At 40.8% G+C, this 21,484-nt stretch overlaps 1 protein-coding gene across 1 annotated transcript in view; it reads left to right on the top strand.

The window, feature by feature from the left end:
• The window catches only part of CEP192 (centrosomal protein 192), a 1,162,204-nt gene that overhangs the window by 679,638 nt on the left and 461,082 nt on the right, over positions 1 to 21,484 (top strand). The window contains exons 26-27 of the mRNA XM_053715857.1: positions 1,416 to 1,555; positions 1,642 to 1,734. Coding sequence (XP_053571832.1) covers positions 1,416 to 1,555; positions 1,642 to 1,734 — 233 coding nt within the window. The remainder of the gene's footprint in view (positions 1 to 1,415; positions 1,556 to 1,641; positions 1,735 to 21,484) is intronic.

The following is a 21,484-nucleotide window of genomic DNA, read 5'->3' as shown; positions in this document are numbered from 1 at the left end:
TGCTTGGCTGCTATAGCTATAGTCCCTTTTTGTTCATGCGGATAGAGCTAAAACAGTTTCATTATAATACCTAATTTGCCTTCAAGCTGATTTGTCTTGTGAGAGTTATTTCCATACCTTATTTGATTAGCCCTAGCAGACTGACATTCGTGATCCTCATATATATTATCCCCCCCCCCCTAGACTTTTTGTTTATCTAATAAACATAGGAACGTAGATTCCAAGGAAACTCCCCATTGAAAATCAAATTCTAGTATTTTATCTTTAAGAAGCAGATATTTTCTTTTGAGCGGAAGTCATTTTACAGAGATCGATATTCTTCCATATGATCTCATTTGGACAGATTATTGTATGTTTTGACGTTGACAAGCTTCTTGTTTTCAATATTGCCCTTCCCCTTATGTTTGTTTATATTATGTGTTCTTTATCTTAAATGTATATGTTACGAGGAAAAGTACTATTTTCTGATAAAGTTAAAAGGATCCAAAATGGGATCTTATAAAGTAGAAACCCTCCTGCTATTCTTTATAATAGACGTATTAGAGGTCTTAAATTAGCCTCATTCTTGTCAGGGAAGTGGAAAATAGGGATGAACAATTGATTTTCTCTTCTATCTTTATATTCTCTTACAGGTATAGTTCAGACTTTGGACTGTAATTTGGTACTTCATTATTTCTAAGTTTCTGTACTAAGTTAATCATATGTCACTTCGCTAATAGTGCACTCATTGCCTGTATTATTCCTGTTATTTTTATAATGGAATTCCTGTATGCTATGTTATTTCATCCTCAATAAAAATCATTTGAAAAAAAAAAATTAGCTTTCCTTGCAGACACATGGTGATGTTGCATTCCTTTTTATTTTTTGAAGGGATATATAAAAACATTGTTGGTATGAAAAAGCACTAAAAAGTTGGTTATACTTAATAGATATCACTCCAATATGTATTCTATTTTTACCGTTTTAATTCTATTTTTTTTTTTTTTTAAACATAATTTGTGCTATGTCAATTACTTTCTGTCACAACCCCAGAAGGGGGCTGCGGTCTCTAATGGAAGACAAATTAGCGGTTCTTCTTTTGAAATGTTTCTAGTTGACACACATCTGTTTGCTGCAATCAGTTTGCCAATGTTTAGTAAAGTACTTTAGCTGCAAAAATCATGTGACAATGAAACCTAATTTCTGTGTATCTAGCTGAGGACAGTGGCAAGTTCTCAATTAGCAAGAAAACAAGAAAGTTGTTATTGTGTTTACTTTGATTAAACTGTTTTTCTTCTAAAGGAGCACTGTTTTATATCCATTTAATCTGACTGGGTTTGATTGCATTTGTTCTTTTTGTATAATTTTGTCAGTAATGTCACAAATTCTGGAGAATTCATTTTTTTTTTTTTTTTTATATTTCCCTGTACTAACAGATACTCTTGGACCAGCTGAAGAGTTTATAGCAAGGGTTGATGTTGAAGTTGACAGTCCTGGCCCTGCATGTATATTGAAAAGTGTTCCTTTACATGCAAGAGTAGGGTGTGCAAGAATCCATGCCCCTAAAGACCTACAAGTAAGTAACCTACAAGTAACCAACAAACGGCTAAATAATTCTGCTAAATTGTATGTTGGTGTAGTTTACATTTTTTTTTTCTTCAGACTATTCATTTGCTATGTAAAGTTGGGTCATCTAGTAAGCAGATTCTACCACTGAAAAATGCTGGGAATATTTCAGTTCATTTGAAAATAATGGTAAGTATCTTGCATCTGTATACTTTTTGTATGCCTGCAGACTTTAGGTATTGTCAAGATTATCAGTCTTTATACATCTTGCATTTTTATTTACTAACTGTCTGTTGTATAATGGTTCCACAAAGGAGTGTGGAATTCAGTCTCATTTACTATATACCGGGGACCCAAACTGATGCACATAAAAGTGACCAACATATACAGATGTGTTTAATTTCCTTGGTTGGTTGTATTCTTAAGTAAAGAAAAGGGATCACAGATAAGTATCATGACAAAATTATATGAAAAAGTAAACAATTTCACTTTCATTTTCATTTTTAAATGCCTATACAGTTTTTTTTTTTTTTTTTTACTTGTTTACACTTGATCTTCTTAAAGGAATACAAACCCCAATTTCCTTCCATAAGGCAGGGAGAGTCCACGACTTAATTCCTTACTGTTGGGAAATACAACACCTGGCCACCAGGAGGAGGCAGAGACACCCCATCCAAAGGCTTAAAGGGACAGTCTACACCAGAATTTTTATTGTTTTAAAAGATAAATAATCCCTTTATTACCCATTCCCCAGTTTTGCATAACCAACACAGTTATATTAATATACTTTTAACTGTGATTATCTTGTATCTAAGCCTCTGCAAACTGCCCCTTTCTTTCATGTAATTAGCAAGAGTCCATGAGCTAGTGACGTATGGGATATACATTCCTACCAGGAGGGGCAAAGTTTCCCAAACCTTAAAATGCCTATAAATACACCCCTCACCACACCCACAATTCAGTTTTACAAACTTTGCCTCCGATGGAGGTGGTGAAGTAAGTTTGTGCTAGATTCTACGTTGATATGCGCTCCGCAGCAAGTTGGAGCCCGGTTTTCCTCTCAGCGTGCAGTGAATGTCAGAGGGATGTGAGGAGAGTATTGCCTATTTGAATGCAGTGATCTCCTTCTAAGGGGTCTATTTCATAGGTTCTCTGTTATCGGTCGTAGAGATTCATCTCTTACCTCCCTTTTCAGATCGACGATATACTCTTATATATACCATTACCTCTGCTGATTCTCGTTTCAGTACTGGTTTGGCTATCTGCTATATGTAGATGAGTGTCCTGGGGTAAGTAAGTCTTATTTTCTGTGACACTCCTAGCTATGGTTGGGCACTTTGTTTATAAAGTTCTAAATATATGTATTCAAACATTTATTTGCCTTGACTCAGAATGTTCAACTTTCCTTATTTTTCAGACAGTCAGTTTCATATTTGGGATAATGCATTTTAATTTAACATTTTTTACCTTAAAATTTGACTTTTTCCCTGTGGGCTGTTAGGCTCGCGGGGGCTGAAAATGCTTCATTTTATTGCGTCATTCTTGGCGCGGACTTTTTTGGCGCAAAAATTCTATTTCCGTTTCCGGCGTCATACGTGTCGCCGGAAGTTGCGTCATTCTTTGACGTTATTTTGCGCCAAAAATGTTGGCGTTCCGGATGTGGCGTCATTTTTGGCGCCAAAAAGCATTTAGGCGCCAAATAATGTGGGCGTCTTATTTGGCGTGAAAAAATATGGGCGTCACTTTTGTCTCCACATTATTTAAGTCTCATTTTTTATTGCTTCTGGTTGCTAGAAGCTTGTTCTTTGGCATTTTTTCCCATTCCTGAAACTGTCATTTAAGGAATTTGATCAATTTTGCTTTATATGTTGTTTTTTTCTTTTACATATTGCAAGATGTTCCACGTTGCAACTGAGTCAGAAGATACTTCAGGAAAATCACTGCACAGTGCTGGAGCTACCAAGCTAAGTGTATCTGCTATAAACTTTTGGTATCTGTTTCTCCAGCTGTTATTTGTATTGCATGTCATGTCAAACTTATTAATGCAGATAAAATTTCCTTTAGTACTGTTACATTACCTGTTGCTGTTCCGTCAACATCTAATTTTCAGAGTGTTCCTGATAACATAAGAGATTTTATTTTTTAAATCCATTAAGAAGGCTATGTCTGTTATTTCTCCTTCTAGTATACATAAAAGTCTTTTAAAACTTCTCTTTTTTCAGATGAATTTTTAAATGAACATCATCATTCTGATACTGATAATGGTTCTTCTGGTTCAGAGGTTTCTGTCTCAGAGGTTGATGCTGATAAATCTTTGTATTTGTTCAAGATGGAATTTACTCGTTCTTTACTTAAAGAAGTGTTATTTGCATTAGAAATAGAGGATTCTGGTCCTCTTGATACTAAATGTAAACGTTTAAATAAGGTTTTTAGATCTCCTGTAGTTATTCCAGAAGTGTTTTATCTCCCTGATGCTATTTCTGAAGTAATTTCCAGGGAATGGAATAATTTGGGTAATTTATTTACTCCTTCTAGACGTTTAAGCAAATTATATCCTGTGCCATCTGACAGATTAGAGTTTTTTGGGACAAAAATCCCTAAGGTTATGGGGCTGTCTCTACTCCTGCTAATGTACTACTATTCCTACGGCAGATAGTACTTCATTTAAGGATCCTTTAGATAGGAAAACTGAATCCTTTCTAAGAAAAGCTTACTTATGTTCAGGTAATCTTCTTAGACCTGCTATATTTTTAGCGGATGTTGCTGCAGCTTCAACTTTTTGGTTAGAAGCTTTAGCGCAACAAGTAACAGATCATAATTTTATAGCATTATTATTATTCTATAACATGCTAATAATTTTATTGGTGATACCATCTTTTGATATCATTAGAGTTGATGTCAGGTATATGTCTCTAGCTATTTTAGCTAGAAAAGCTTTATGGATTAAACTTGGAATGCTGACATGTCTTCTAAGTCAACTTTGCTTTCCCTTTCTTTCCAGGGTAAATAATCATTTTCGTTCCTTTCCTCACAAGGAACAAAAGCCTGATCCTTCATCCTCAGGAGCGGTATCAGTTTGGAAACTATTTCCAGTTTGGAATATATCCAAGCCTTATAGAAACCTATAGCCAGCTCCTAAGTACCTATGAAGGTGCGGCCCTTATTCCAGCTCAGCTGGTATGGGGCAGATTACGTTTTCTTCAAAGAAATTTGGATCAATTCCGTTCTTAATCTCTGGTTTCAGAAACATTGTTTCAGAAAGGTACAGAATTGGCTTCAAGTTAAGGCCTCCTGCTAAGAGATTCTTTTCTTTCCCGTGTCCCAGTTAACACAGCAAAGGCTCAGCATTTCTGAAATGTGTTTCAGATCTAGAGTTGGCTGGAGTATTTATGCCAGTTCCAGTTCTGGAACAGGGGCTGGGGTTTTATTTTATCTCTTCATTGTACCAAAGAAGGTCAATTCCTTCAGACCAGTTCCGGATCTATCATTATTGAATCGTTATGTTAGGATACCAACATTCAAGATGGTTACTGTAGGACTATCCTGCCTTTTGTTTAGCAAGGGCATTATATGTCTACAATAGATTTACAGGATGTGTATCTGCATATTCCGATTCATCCAGATCACTTTAAGTGTCTGAGATTCTCTTTTTAGACAAGCATTACCAGTTTTGTGGCTCTACCGTTTGGCCTAGCCTCAGTTCCAAGAATTTTTTTCAAAGGTTCTCGGTGCCCTTCTTTCTGTAATCAGAGAATAGGGTTTTGGTATTTCCTTATTTGGACGATATCTTGGTACTTGCTCAGTCTTCTCATTTTCGAAGAATCTCATACGAATCGACTTGTGTTGTTTCTTCAAGTTCATGGTTGGAGGATCAATTTACCAATCAGTTCATTGATTCCTCAGACAAGGGTAACCTTTTTAGGTTTCTAGATAGATTCAGTGTCTATGACTCTGTCCTTGTCAGACAAGAGAAGTTTAACATTGATATCAGCTTGTCAAAACCTTCAGTCACATTCATTCCCTTTGGTAGCCTTATGCATGGAAATTTTAGGTCTTAGGACTGCCGCATCAGATGCGATCTCCTTTGCTCGTTTTCACATGCGACCTCTTCAGCTCTGTATGCTGAACCAATGGTGCAGGGATTACTCAAAGATATCTCAATTAATATCTTTAAACCGATTTTACAACACTCTCTGACATGGTGGACAGATCACCATCGTTTAGTTCAGGGGGCTTCTTTGTTCTTCCGACCTGGACTATAATCTCAACAGATGCAAGTCTTACAGGTTGGGGAGCTGTGTGGGGGTATCTGACGGCACAAGGGGTTTGGGAATCTCAGGAGGTGAGATTTCCGATCAATATTTTGGAACTCCGTGCAATTTTCAGAGCTCTTCAGTCTTGGCCTCTTCTGAAGAGAGAGTTGTTCATTTGTTTTCAGATAGACAATGTCACAACTGTGGCATACATCAATCATCAAGGAGGGACTCACAGTCCTCTGGCTATGAAAGAAGTATCTCGAATTTTGGTTTGGGCGGAATCCAGCTCCTGTCTAATCTCTGCGGTTCATATCCCAGGTATGGACAATTGGAAAGCGGATTATCTCAGTCGCCAAACGTTGCATCCGGGCGAATGGTCTCTTCACCCAGAGGTATTTCTTCAGATTGTTCAAATGTGGGAACTTCCAGAAATAGATCTGATGGCTTCTCATCTAAACAAGAAACTTCCCAGGTATCTGTCCAGATCCCGGGATCCTCAGACGGAGGCAGTGGATGCATTATCACTTCCTTGGAAGTATCATCCTGCCTATATCTTTCCGCCTCTAGTTCTTCTTCCAAGAGTAATCTCCAAGATTCTGAAGGAATGCTCGTTTATTCTGCTGGTAGCTCCGGCATGGCCTCACAGGTTTTGGTATGCGGATCTTGTCCGGATGGCCTCTTGCCAACCGTGGACTCTTCCGTTAAGACCAGACCTTTTGTCTCAAGGTCCTTTTTTCCATCAGGATCTGAAATCCTTAAATTTAAAGGTATGGAGATTGAACGCTTGATTCTTGGTCAAAGAGGTTTCTCTGACTCTGTGATTAATACTATGTTACAGGCTCGTAAATCTGTATCCAGAGAGATATATTATAGAGTCTGGAAGACTTATATTTCTTGGTGTCTTTCTCATCATTTTTCTTGGCATTCTTTTAGAATACCGAGAATATTACAGTTTCTTCAGGATGGTTTAGATAAGGGTTTGTCCGCAAGTTCCTTGAAAGGTCAAATCTCTGCTCTTTCTGTTCTTTTTCACAGAAAGATTGCTATTCTTCCTGATATTCATTGTTTTGTACAAGCTTTGGTTCGTATAAAACCAGTCATTAAGTCAATTTCTCCTCCTTGGAGTTTGAATTTGGTTCTGGGGGCTCTTCAAGCTCCTCCATTTGAACCTATGCATTCATTGGATATTAAATTACTTTCTTGGAAAGTTTTGTTCCTTTTGGCCATCTCTTCTGCCAGAAGAGTTTCTGAATTATCTGCTCTTTCTTGTGAGTCTCCTTTTCTGATTTTTCATCAGGATAAGGCGGTGTTGCGAACTTCTTTTGAATTTTTACCTAAGTTGTGAATTCCAACAACATTAGTAGAGACATTGTGGTTCCTTCATTATGTCTTAATCCTAAGAATTCTAAGGAGAAATCGTTGCATTCTTTGGATGTTATTAGAGCTTTGAAATATTTGTTATCTTTTCCGGTTTTAGAAAGGTCAGAAAACTTCTGCCATTTCTTTGGCATCTTGGTTGAAATCTTTAATTCATCTTGCCTATGTTGAGTCGGGTAAGACTCCGCCTCATAGGATTACAGCTCATTCTACTAGGTCAGTTTCTACTTCCTGGGCGTTTAGGAATGAAGCTTCGGTTGATCAGATTTGCAAAGCGGCAACTTGGTCCTCTTTGCATACTTTTACCAAATTCTACCATTTTGTTGTATTTTCTTCTTCTGAAGCAGTTTTTGGTAGAAAAGTACTTCAGGCAGCGGTTTCAGTTTGAATCTTCTGCTTATGTTTTTCATTAAACTTTATTTTGGGTGTGGATTATTTTCAGCAGGAATTGGCTGTCTTTATTTTATCCCTCCCTCTCTAGTGACTCTTGTGTGGAAAGATCCACATCTTGGGTAGTCATTATCCCATACGTCACTAGCTCATGGACTCTTGCTAATTACATGAAAGAAAACATAATTTATGTAAGAACTTACCTGATAAATTCATTTCTTTCATATTAGCAAGAGTCCATGAGGCCCGCCCTTTTTTTGTGGTGGTTATGATTTTTTTGTATAAAGCACAATTATTCCAATTCCTTATTTTATATGCTTTCGCACTTTTTTCTTATCACCCCACTTCTTGGCTATTCGTTAAACTGAATTGTGGGTGTGGTGAGGGGTGTATTTATAGGCATTTTAAGGTTTGGGAAACTTTGCCCCTCCTGGTAGGAATGTATATCCCATACGTCACTAGCTCATGGACTCTTGCTAATATGAAAGAAATGAATTTATCAGGTAAGTTCTTACATAAATTATGTTTTTTCAGTAATTTTGACAGACTTGCAGTCTAGCCAATCAGTGCCTGCTCCCAGATAACTTCTCGTGCACGAGCACAGTGTTATCTATATGAAATACGTGAACTAACACCCTCTAGTGGTGAAAAACTGTTAAAATGCAATCTGAAAGAGGTGGGCTTCAAGGTCTAAGAAATTAGCATATGAACCTCCTAGGTTAAGCTTTCAACTAAGAATGCCAAGAGAACAAAGCAAAATTGGTGATAAAAGTAAATTGGAAAATTGTTTAAAATCACATGCTCTATCTGAATCATGAAAGTTTATTTTGGCCTAGACTATCCCTTTAAATATCCTTTCCACGTCCCCTATCCCTCAGTCACTCTTTGCCTTTCGTCACTATAGAAGGTGGCAGAGAAGTGTCAGAAGATTTGGATAGTCCTGTAATGGGTATGTTCCCTTTGAGAAAGGTCTGGAGTTTAAAGTAATCATGTCAACCTCTCAGTGAGAGTATTAATGAAAGTTAGAGTCTAGAGATGCAGGTAAAGATTTTCTGTGAACCCATCCAGACTGTCGCTAACTGCTCCTGAGCCATCAGTGTTGACAAGTTTCACTGCTTGCTGTTACACACTCAAGTCCATGTCAGAAGCACTGCTGCAAGACTGTCACACTTGAGAGACTGTGCCTGTTCCACAGCACGGTTCCTGGAAGGTAAGACCATTTTTTATATATACAATTTAGAACGCTATACAGGTTCACAGTGTGGCTCCTTTATACCTCAATAGGATCAAGGGTTAATATCTCCTTCAGGGATATTATTTGAACAGTTTGGGGATTTATATCTGCTTAATGTGAGTTTTTTAGACTCTCAGACTGTGTTTTTTGGCTTGGAACAAACAGGTTTCACTTTAGTTTTTGAAGTGTTGCGCAGCTCATAATAGCTTGGTGCCTTTTTTCATAGCAGGGGAAGTCCTGTCTTACATACCATGTGACCGGGTGCAGTCTTTAATTTCCTAAGATCCTGCTGCAGACATCACTCCTGAGGAGAGCATTTTCACTCTTAACTGTCTGGGTCTAGCAGGTGGTGAGTACTCCTGCCATTGGGAGTATTAAGGTGCCTTTTTTTAAATAAAAGCGTTTTTTGCTTGTCCTTCTGTTGGTATATACAAAGCTATGGAGGACTCTAAAACTACATTAGAAGGTTCCGCTCCTTCTGTACTGATTAATAATTCCTGTTTATATTATGAGGCGGCTGTGGTTTGCCCGCCTGCTCAATTTTTGTTTCATTTCCCAAAACTTTGTTCTAAAGTTTAAGAAATGAGACAAGCCTGCTAATACTCATAGCGCTATTAGCCCTTCTGAGCCGTCTACTTCTCAGGAATCTGGGTCCTGAGAAATTACTACCCTTTCTACATTACCCGCTCCACGTCCAGTTCTCCGTGGCTCAACTAATCCTCCATCTAGAGGGGACCTTTTTCCAGCGGACTTTACTGCACTGTTACAATCGGCGGTGTCTGCGGCCCTGAGTGCCTTACCTCACTCTATCAAACGCAAGAGAAAGGTTAAACATAGTTATCCTGACCTAGAGTCATCTAAATAATTGTTGGATTTAGTTACTATATCCCAGCTAACCGAGGATGAGTTTAACCTCTGTAGCTTCAGAGGGTGAACTTTCTGAGACTTCAGTTACTAAACCTCCTTCAGTGGAGGAACCCTCCTTTAGATTTTAAAATGAGCATCTGTTTTTTTTATTAAAGGTTGTTATGTCTACACTAGAGGTTCCAGAGACTACACTCCCTGAGGAGCCTAATATCCCTAAATTAGACGGGGTTTATGATGATGGGAAGGTTTCTCTGACTTTTCCTGTGTCCGTTAAGATGGCGAACATTATTAGTTACGAATGGGAAAAAGTAGGAACTTTTTTCCCCCTTGTCTACTTTTAGCAAATTTTCCCCGGTCCCTGACTCTCAATTAGAATTGTGGGGCTCCATCTCTAAGGTGGATGGCGCTATCTCTACGCTGGCTAAGCATACTACCATCCCTCTGGGGGATAGTTCTTCTTTTAGAGAGTCTATGTATAGAAAAACTGAAACTTTTCTGAGGAAGATTCTTCAACATACAGGGTTTTTATTTGAACCGGTGGCATCTGTAGCCGCGGTTGCTAGAGCATCTACCTACTGGTGCAACACTGTGTCGGAGCTCATTGAGGTGGAGACTCCCCTCGAGGATTTTCAGGAGAGAATTAAAGCACTGAGAATTGCTAACTACTTCATCGGTGACGAATATGCAGGCTTTGCGGTTCTAGCCTGCCAGGCTCCCTGAATGAAGTCTTGGTCTGTGGATATGACTTCTAAATCCAGACTAGTTTCTCTTCCCTTCTAGTGGAAGATTTTTTTCGGTCCAGGGCTGGACTCCATTATCTCTACGGTTACCGGAGGGAGAGGTGCCTTCCTACCGCAAGATAAGAAGAATAGGCCTAAGAGACGGCAACTGTCTAATTTTCGTTCCTTTCGTGCTGCCAAGTCACAACAACAGCAATCCTCTTCCAAGTCAGAGCAGCCCAATAGTACTTAGAAAAGGCTTACTCCTGGAATAAGTCCAAACAGACTTAGAAGCCCGCAGAGAACAAATCGGCATAAAGATGTTGCCCCCGAACGAGGATCGGATCGAGTAGGGGGCAGACTGTCTCTTTTTTCAGATCTTGATTCCAGGATGTACAGGAACCTTGGGTCCTGGAGGTTGTATCTCTAAGGTTACAGAATAGGATTCAAGTCTTATCCGCCCAGGGGCAAATTCCTACTCTCCAGTCTGTCTACAAGACCGGAAAAGAGGGTTTGCCTTCTTAGGTTGCTTACGGGATCTCTCCTCTCTAGGAGTAATTGTCCTGGTACCTAAAGCATAAAGAGGTTTGGGGTTTTAGTCAAACCTTTTTGTATTTCCAAAGACGGAGGGGACGTTTTGCCTAATTTTGGACCTAAAGTGCCTAAACAAGTTTCTGAGTGTTCCCTCTTTCAAGATGGAAACAATACGGTCAATACTTCCTCTGGTTCAGAAAGCACAGTTTATGACCACAATAGACCTGAAGGATGCATACTTTCACGTCTCGAATCGCAGGGAACATTTTCAGTTCCTGAGGTTTGCTTTTCTTGATCAGCACTTCCAGTTCATAGCTCTTCCAATACTTCGGAGGACTCTTTCTCTGGGTCGGAATCTGCGGCCTCTAAGGTTTAGGATGGAGAACTTACGCTTTTTGGTAAAAGAGGTGTTAGCGACTCTAGAGGTTCCGGAACCGAAGTTTCCGGAGGAACCTTAGATTCCTAAGCTTGATAAAGTTTATGAGAACAGGGTAGTGCCCCAGACTTTCCCGGTTCCCGTAAAGATGGCGAATATTATTAACGAGTGGGAGAGACTTGGCTAATCTTTCTCCCCGTCTTCATTTAAAAAACTGTTCCCGGTTCCAGATTCTCAGCTAGAATTGTGGGGTTCTGTACCTAAAGTGGATGGAGCTATCTCCACGCTTGCTAAACACACCACTATCCTGCTTGAGTATAGTTTGTTGTTTAAGGAACCCATGGATAAGAAATTAGAAACCCTGTTAAGAAAAATGTTTCAGCACACGGGTTACATTTTTCAACCTGCAGCTGTGGTTTCAGCGGTTGACGCTACTTATTGGTGCGACTCTGTCAGAAATGATCGAGGTGGAGACTACCCTCGATGAGATACATAAAAGAATTAGGGCCCTAATAATAAGTAATTGTACCGGTACCTCTAGGGTACTATTGAAACCTTTTCATGGTACCGAAGAAGGGAGGGCATGTTTCGCCCGATTCTAGACCTAAAGTACTTAAACTAGTTTCTGTCGGTTCCATCGTTCAAAATTGAGACAATAAGGTCTATACTGCCTCTAGTTCAAGAGAGTCAGTTTATGACTATGATAGACTTGGGCGTCTACCTTCATGTGCCAATACACAAGGATCACTTCCAATTCTTAAAGGGATACTGAACCCATGTTTTTTCTTTCATGATTTGTATAGAGCAGCAATTTTAAGCAACTTTGTAATTTACTCCTATTAATTTTTCTTCATTTTCTTGCTATCTTTATTTGAAAAAGCAGGAATGTAAGCTTTCGAGCCAGCCCATTTTTGGTTCATAACCCTGGATAGCGCTTGCTGATTGGTGAATACCATTTAGCCACCAATCAACAAGTACAACCTAGGTGCTGAACCAAAGATGGGCTGGCTCTTAAGCTTACATTCCTGTTTTTTTTAAATAAAGGTACCAAGAGAACAAAGGAAAAATAAAAGTAGGAGTAAATTTAAAAGTTGCTTAAAATTGCATGCTCTATCTGAACCATGAAAGAAAAAAATGTGGGTTCAGTATCCCTTTAAGGTTCGCCTTTCTGGATCAGCAGTTCCAGTTTGTAGCTCTTCCCTTCGGGCTGGCTACTGCTCCAAGAATCTTCACGAAGGTTCTGGGAGCTCTACTCGCGGTGGCAAGATCCAGAGGGATAGCAGTGGCTCCTTATCTGGATGACATTCTGGTTCAGGCTCCGTCCTGCCAGCTGGCAGAAGACCACTCAAGTGCTCTTCTACTACTTCTGCAATCTCATGGATGGATGGTAAACTCAGGAAAGAGTTCACTGTTCCCCAGTACCAGAGTGGAGTCCCTGGGTACGATAATAGACTCCATTGCCATGAAGATATTCCTAACAGACAAGAAACGTTGCAAGATTGTCTCCAGCTGTCTTGCCCTCCAATCCTCCTTAAGGCCATCAGTGGCCCGGTGCATGGAGGTGTTTGGGCTCATGGTATCCACTATAGATGTCATTCCATTTGCCAGATTCCATCTCCGGCCTCTTCAGCTCTGCATGCTGAGGCAGTGGAACGGCAATCATTTGGACCTATCCCAATTGATCTCTCTGGACGACGGGTCGAGGGAATCTCTCTCTTGTTGGCTCCGTCAAGATCAGTTGTTCCTTGGGACATCCTTCCTCAGATCATCTTGGGAGATTGTGACTACGAACGCGAGTCTCTCAGGTTGGGGAGCGGTTTGGGGGTGCCAGGAAGGCACAGGGCAGGTGGAATCGGAAGTCTCTTCTCCCGATCAACATCCTGGAACTTCGGGCGATCTTCAATGCCCTGGAGGCTTGACCTCTCCTGGGTCCGACTAAGTTCATCAAATTCCAGTCGGAAAACATTACCTCGTTGGCCTACATCAACCACCAGGAGGGAACAAGATGCTTCCTCGCCATGAGGGAAGAATGTCGGATTCTGGAGTGGGCGAAAGCCCACAAATTCTCCCTATCAGCAATCCACATCCCGGATGTAGACAACTGGGAAGCGGATTTTCTCAGCAGACAATCCTTTCATCCGGGGGAATGGTCTCTTCACCCTGAAGTGTTTGGGGAGATTTGCAACAGTTGGGGGACCCTGGAGATAAATCTTATGGCATCCAGCCTCAACTTCAAGCTGCCCAGAATACAGGTTGCGGTCCAGGGACCCCCAGGCAGAACTGGTAGATGCCTTAGCAATGCCTTGGAGATTCAACCTAGTATACATATTTCCACCGTTTCCACTTCTACCTCGTGTAGTGGCACCCATTAAACAGGAGCAAGCGTCAACTATTCTGATTGCTCCATCGTGGCCGCGGAGGACGTGGTTTGCGGATCTAGTGGGGATGTCATCCTCCCCTCCATAGAGGTTGCCCTGTCACAGGGATCTGCTTTTACAGGGCCCCTTTGTGCATCAGAATCTAGATTCTCTGAGGCTGACTGTGTGGAGATTGAACGCTTAGTCTTAGCCAGAAGAGGTTTTTCTGAGAGGGTGATTGATACTCTCATTGAAGCCAGAAAGCCGGTCACCCGTCACATCTATCTTAAGGTGTGGAGAACCTACTTACTGTGTGTGAATCTTGTGGATATTCCTGGCATAAGGTCAGGGTATCCAGAACTCTTTCCTTCCTACAGGACGGTCTGGAGAATGGACTTGCTGCCAGTTCCTTAAGGGGACAGATTTCAGCTCTCTGTGCTGTTACACAAGAAGCTCTCCAAGATCAGGCCTGTGTTTAGACATTCTGCTCCTCCTTGGAGTTTGAATTTGGTTCTGAAGGTTTGGCAGGGGCCTCTGTTCGAGGCTATGCATTCTCTTGACATTAAGACTCTGTCTTGTAAGGTTCTTTTTCTACTGGCCATTGCTTCGGCATGCAGAGTGTCTGAATTAGCGGCCTTGCAATGTGAGCCTCCTTACCTAGTTTTCCATGCTGATAAGGCTTTGCATTTGACTGAGATTTCTACCTAAGGTGGTGTCTGATCCCAATATTAATCAGGGGATTGTGGTTCCTTTCTTGTGTCCTAAACCTTCTTCTTTGAAGGAACGGTTACTTCATAACTTGGATGTGGTTCGAGATTTGAAATTCTATCTTCAGGCTATGAAGGATTTCGGACAATCTTCGGCTTTGGTTGTTGTCTATTCAGGGAAGCGCAAAGGGCAGAAGGCTTCTTCCACCTCCCTATCTTTTTGGCTGAGGAGCATGATTCGCTTGACTTATGAGACAGCAGGGACATAAGGCTCCTCAGAGGATTATGGCTCACTCAACTAGAGCTGTGACTTCTTGGGCCTTTAGGAATGAGGCCTTTATGGAGCAGATTTGTAAGGCAGCTACCTGGTCCTCCTTACATACTTTTACAAAGTTTTACAAATTTGACGTTTTTGCTTCGGCTGAAGCAGCTTTTGGGATAAAGGGTTTTGCAGGCTGTGGTGCCCTCAGAATAGGGTCCGCCTCCTTTTTACCCTCCCGTTTTTCATTCACTGTCCTCTAGGGCTTGGGAATTTGTTTCCCACAAGTAATGAATGAAGCCGTGGACTCTCCTCGAATTAGATGGAAAACGTAAATTATGCTTACCTGATAATAATTTAATTTCCATCGTTACGAGGAGAGTCCACGGCTCCCGCCCAGTTCTCCGTTGGGAGAACCTAAATTTAGTTTTTTCTTCTGGCACCTTTTATACCCTGATATTTCTCCTACTGTTCCTTGCCCCCTGATCACTATTGACTGATCACTAATTGGCTTAAATGCAAGTCAATAGATAGTCATGTGATCAGGGGGCTGTCAGAAGATGCTTAGATACAAGGTAATCACAGATCTAAATAGTGTATTAATGTAACCATGTTTTCTGTGCAAATCTGGGGAATGGGTAATAAAGGGATTAACTTTTTAAACAATAAAAGATGTTTAGTTGACTGTTCCTTTTAAGAGCTAAATCCTCTACTCTCCCTTTTGTTCTGACTCAAGAAGTCTCAGATTAAATTTCCTTCTTAATATGGGAAGAGTCCACAGCTGCATTCCTTACTTGTGAGACATACTGAAACTAGCCACCAGGAGGAGGCAAAGACATTCCAGCCAAAGGCTTAAATACCTCCCCCACTTCCTCATAGCCCCAGTCATTCTTTGCCTTTCATCACAGAAGGTTGGCAGAGAAGTGTCAGAAGATTTTGGAGTAGTCTCTTATGGAGGGTAGTACTCTTCGAGATGGGTATGTCAGCCTCTCAGTGAGAGCATTGATGAAAGTTAGAGTCTGGAGATGCAGGGAGAGTTTTTCTGCGAAACCATCCCGACTCATATTAACAGCTCTATAAGCAATCGGCATTGACGAGTTTCTCTGCCTGCTTTCCTCAATTAGGTCCATGTCAGAAGCAACGCTACTATCTGTCAAACTTGAAGGTTCATGTTTCTGTTCCATGGCATAGATTCTGGTAAGATAGTTTCTTTTTTTTATACATATATGATAACGCAAGAATACAGGGTCACAGTGTGACTCCTTTTATCTGTATTGAATCAAGGGTTAATATCTCCTAAGGGGGATTATTGAACAGTGGGGAATAATCGTATATGTTTGTTAGATTTTATGCTGCTTTTATGTGTCAGATGTTATGGGCTCATAGGCTTTTATGGAATATACAGGTTTCACTTTCACTTTGAGAGCTGTGCAGCTTACAAGTTTGGCGCATATTTTCTCATAGAGACGGTCCTGCATTGTGCAGTTTTCATTCCCTCTTTCCTGACAGGGTGTCTATCAGAGAGGAGTCATAAATCTCTGTACTGTCTGGGTTATAAGAGGTGTTTAATGCCCCAGCCATTGGGGTATAAGGGTGCCGTTTTTGTGAATAAAATATTTTTATTTTCTATAGTTCTCCGGTTATTGCACTAGCGATTGAGGACTTATTTTAGAGGGTACTCCCCCTTTTCCTAAAGAGTAATTCCTGTTTATATTGTGAGGCAGCCTTAGATCCTTTGCAATTATGTTCCATATGCCTTTATTATGTGATATCAAACATGTTTGATACTACTGAGCCATCCACCTCTGAGGAGTTGTCGTCCAGTGAGGTGCGTACCCTACATTCTTCACTCTCTACACATGCAGTTTCCTGTAGTATTGCTGATCCTCCATCTGGAGGGGACCTTTTTTCCACCAGACGTTACTGCGCAGTTCAGATGGTGGTGTCTGCGACCTTTAATGCTTTACCTCGCCCTGCCAAGTGCAAGAGATAGGTTACATATTGCACTCCTTCCTAGAGTAAATCAGATAATTTATTGGATTTAACTAATAAGGTTATCCGAGGATGAATTTCTTTCTGAGACTTCAGAGTATGAACATTCTGGATTGGATTCTTCTGCCTCTAAACCTCCGGCTGCGGAGGAACCAGACTTTAATTTAGGAATTTGCGCTTTCTTCTAAAGGAAGTTTTTGGCGAATTCAGAGGTTCCAGAGGCCAAATTGCCTGATGAACCTTTGATTCCTAAATTGGATAGAGTTTGAAGACAGGATGGTACCTTATCCTTCCCTGCTCCTGTTTAGATGGCGAACATTATTAAGAACGAATGGGACAGGATTGGATTCCTTTTCCCCCTCTTCATCCTTTTAGAAATTGTTTCCGGTCCTGGACTCTCAATGGAGTTGTGGGGTTCCGTCCCTAAAAGGGATGGCACTATCTTCACCCTTGCTAAACATACTGCTATCCCTCTTGAGGATAGCTCTTCGTTTAAAGAGCCCATGGATAAAAGATGAAAACTCTGTTAAGAAAGATGTTTCATCATATGGGTTATTTGTTTCAACCGGCGGCGACTGTTGCCGTGGATGCTGGAGAAACTACCTACAGGTGCGACTCCTTATAGGATTTGATCGGAGTGGAGAGGTCCCCTCGACGTTATTCAGGAAAGAATTACGGCCTTATGGGTTGCTAATTCTTTTATCTGTGATGCTATTAAGCAGATTTGCCTGAATGCTAAGGCTTCAGCATTTCTGCTCAGGCCCGTCGGGCTCTGGCTGACGTCATGATCTGCGGATATGACTTCTAAGTCTAGACTTCTTTCCCTCCCCTTTAAGGGAAAGATTTTGTTTGGCCCAGGCCTGGACTCAATTATCTCCACAGTCACAGGGGGCTAGGGTGCCCTCCTACAGTAGGAGAATAAGAACTAGTTTAATTTTTGTTCTTTTCTTTCTGATAAAGCCCATTGTCAGCAGTCCTCTGCTAAGCCAGAGAAAACCAAGAGCTCTTGAAAGCTGGCTCAGTCCTGGAATAAATATTGCATTTCCGTTGGGTCTAGGTACGACTCCAAGAAATTTTTTCGAAGAGTTGGCCATTGGGAATCTCTCCTTTGTTTTCTTTGATCCCATGGATGGAAGATAAATCTAGAGAGAGTTCTCTTATATCAAGTACCAGGGTAGAATTCCCGGATACTAAAATAGACTTCATAGACATGAGAATATTTCAGACCAGAGACGTTGCAAGCTAGCTTCAACATGTCTTGCCCTCCAGACCTCCTTAAGGCCATCTGTGGCTCTGTGTATGGAGGTGATTGGTCTAATGGTGTCCAGCATGGACATCATTCCCTTTGCCACGTTTCATCTCACTGTTGCAACTGCGCATGCTGAAGCAGTGGAATAGTGCTCATTCGGATCCGTATCAACAGATTTCTCTGGACAACTGATCGAGAAAATCGCTCTCTTGGTAGTTTTGTCTTGATCTTTTGTACCAAGGGACATCCGTCTTAAGACCATCCTGGGTGATTGTGACTACGGTAGCGAGTCTGTCAGGATGGGGAGCTGTTTTGGGTGCCAGGAAGGCACAGGGCCTATGGACTCATTTTGGAATTCTGGTTTGTCCCAGTTTATCCGATTCCAATCAGACAATACAACCTCGGTGGCTTACATTAACCATAAAGGGGGGGGGGGGGACCACGACAAGAAGCTCCCTATATATGAGGGAAGTAATCTTGGATTCTGGAGTGGGCGGACACCCACATCTGTTCGCTGTCAGCGATCCATATTCTGGGTGTGGACAACTGCGAAGCGAATTTCCTCAGCAGACAATCCTTTCATCCGGGGGAATGGTCTCTCCATTCTGAAGTGTTTGCGGAGATTTGCAAATGGAAGATTTTATGACGTCTCAATACCAAGCTACACAGATATGGGTCAAGGTACAGGGATCCTCAGGCGTGGCTAACCGATGCATTAGCGGTGCCTTGGAGGTTCAATCTAGTTTCTTTTCCGGCCGTTTACCACTACTTACTCGTGTAGTGGCTCTCAATCGAGTAACAGCAGTTGTCGGTGATACTGATTGCTCTGTCTTGGCTGCGAACAATATGGTTCACAGGTCTAGTGGGGATGTCCTCATTTCCTCAGTGGATGTTACCTTGTTGCAGGGATCTGCTGACCAGGGTCTCTTTGTTCATCAATGTCTAGATTCTCTGAGGCTGACTGCGTGGAGATTGAACGCTTAGTTCTAGCCAAGAGAGCGTTTTCTGAGAGTGTTATTTTTACTCTCATTCAAGCTTGTAAGCTGGTTGCTCGTTGCATCTATCATAAAGTGTGGAGGACCTACTTAATCTGTTCTCCAGGATGAACTGGAGAAGGGCTTTTCTGTAAGTCCCCTGAAGGGACAGTTTTCGGCCCTTTCTGTGTTACTGCACAAGAGGTTCGCTGAGCTTCTATATGTGCAGTAATTTGTTAAGGCTCTGCTGGAATCAAACCTGTGTTTAGATCTAATGCTCCTCCTTGGAGTTTAAATCTTGTTCTTAAAGTTTTGCAACGGGCTCCATTGGAGCCTATGCATGAAGTAGACATTAAATTGTCTTGGAAGGTTCCTTTTCTACTGGTTATTGCTTCTGCGCGCAGAGTATCTGTGATTGCTGCCTTGCAATGCGTCCCTCCTTATCTGGCTTTCCATGCTGTTAAGGCTCTTCTACAAACCAAATTAAGTTTTCTTCCAAAGGTTATGTCAATTTCCAACATCAATCAAGAGATTGTGGTTCCTTTCTTATGTCCTAATAGTCCTTCATCGAAGTAACGTTTACAACATAATTCTGGATGTGCTTTGTGCCTTGAAGTTCTATCTTCAGGCCACAAAGGAATTGAGACAAACCTTCTTTCTCGGTTTGTTCTCTTTTCTGTGAAGCGTGGGGGTCAGAGTGCCTCTTCGACTTCCTTATCGTTTTGGCTGAGGATTGTCATTCATTTAGCATAGACAGCGGGACATAAACATCCTCTGAGGATTACAGCTCATTCTACGAGAGCAGTGGTTTCCTTTTGGGCCTTCAAAAATGAGGCCTCTATAGATCAGATTTGTAAGGCAGCTACCTGGTCCTCCTTACATACTTTTTCCAAACTTTTTAAGTTTGATGTTTCTTTCATGTAATTGCCAAGAGTCCATGAGCTAGTGACGTATGGGATATACAATCCTACCAGGAGGGGCAAAGTTTCCCAAACCTCAAAATGCCTATAAATACACCCCTCACCACACCCACAATTCAGTTTTTACAAACTTTGCCTCCTATGGAGGTGGTGAAGTAAGTTTGTGCTAAGATTTCTACGTTGACATGCGCTTCTCAGCATTGTTGAAGCCTCTCAGAGTACAGCGAATGTCAGAGGGATGTGAAGGGAGTATCACCTATTGAATGCAGTGATTTCCCTAACGGGGGTCTATTTCATAAGTTCTCTGTTATCGGTCGTAGAGATTCATCTCCTACCTCGCTTTTCAGATCGACGATATATTCTTATATACCATTACCTCTACTGATAACTGTTTCAGTACTGGTTTGGCTATCTGCTATATGTGGATGGGTGTCTTTCGGTAAGTATGTTTTTTATTACTTAAGACACCCCAGCTATGGTTTGGCACTTTATGCATTTATATAAAGTTCTAAATATATGTATTGTACTTATATTTGCCATGAGTCAGGTTCATGTATTTCCTTCTGCAGTCTGTCAGTTTCATATTTGGGGAAATAAACATTTTAAGAATTTTTTTTCGTACCTGGGGTTTAGTCTTTTTTTCTAATTGACTACTTTTTTCTTGAAAATTGCGGATGGTATTAGGACCACGGGTGTGCCAAATGCTAGATTTTATTGCGTCATTTTTGGTGCAATAATTTTTTGGCGCGAAAAGTAGGTCCGTGACGCAACTTCGTCATTTCCGGCATTGTAGTTGACGCATAAGCCTTACATACGGTTGCGTCGTTAGTGACGCCTGTGTGTCATTTCCGGTTATTATTGGCGCCAAAAAATTTTCAGTTACGTTGTGTGTCATACTTGGCGCCAAATTTTTTCATTAATTTGATACCCCATTGATGTTTGCCTCTTGCCTTTTTCTATGTCAGAGGGTTATGCTATTTGCATTTTTTTCCCATTCCTGAAACTGTCATATAAGGAAATTGATAATTTTGCTTTATATGTTGTTTTTTCTTTTACATTTTGCAAGATGTCTCAATCTGATCCTGCCTCAGAAGTATCTGTTGGAACTTTGCTGCCTGACATCGGTTCTACCAAAGCTAAGTGCATTTGTTGTAAGATTGTGGAAATTATTTCGCCGAATGTCATTTGTAATAGTTGTCATGATAAACTTTTACATGCAAATAGTGTGTCCATCAGTAATTTTTAATTGCCAGTTGCAGTTCCTTCAACTTCTAATATACATATCTGATATACCTATGAATTTTAAAGAATTTGTTACCGATTCTATTCAGAAGGCTTTGTCTGCATTTCTACCTTCTAATAAACGTAAAAGGTCTTTTAAAACTTCATTCAGTTGATGAAATTTCAAATGACTGAAAACATAATAATGTATCCTCCTTTGATGAGGATCTATCTGATACAGAAGATTCTTCCTCAGATATTGACACTGACAAATCTACTTATTTATTTAAAATAGAGTATATGCGTTCTTTATTAAAAGAAGGGTTAATTAATTTGGATATTGAGGAAACCAGACCTCTTGACGTTAAGTCTAATAAATGTTTAAATGCTGTTTTTAAACCTCCTGTGGTTACTCCAGAGGTTTTTCCTATTCCTGATGCTATTTCTGATATTTCTGATGCTATTTCTGATAGGATTTCTAAGGAATGGAATAAGCCAGGTATTTCT

The sequence above is a fragment of the Bombina bombina genome, chromosome 5 (assembly GCF_027579735.1).
Source record: "Bombina bombina isolate aBomBom1 chromosome 5, aBomBom1.pri, whole genome shotgun sequence".
In the NCBI taxonomy this organism is placed as follows: Eukaryota; Metazoa; Chordata; class Amphibia; order Anura; family Bombinatoridae; genus Bombina; species Bombina bombina.
This window is presented reverse-complemented; position numbering and strand designations above follow the sequence as displayed.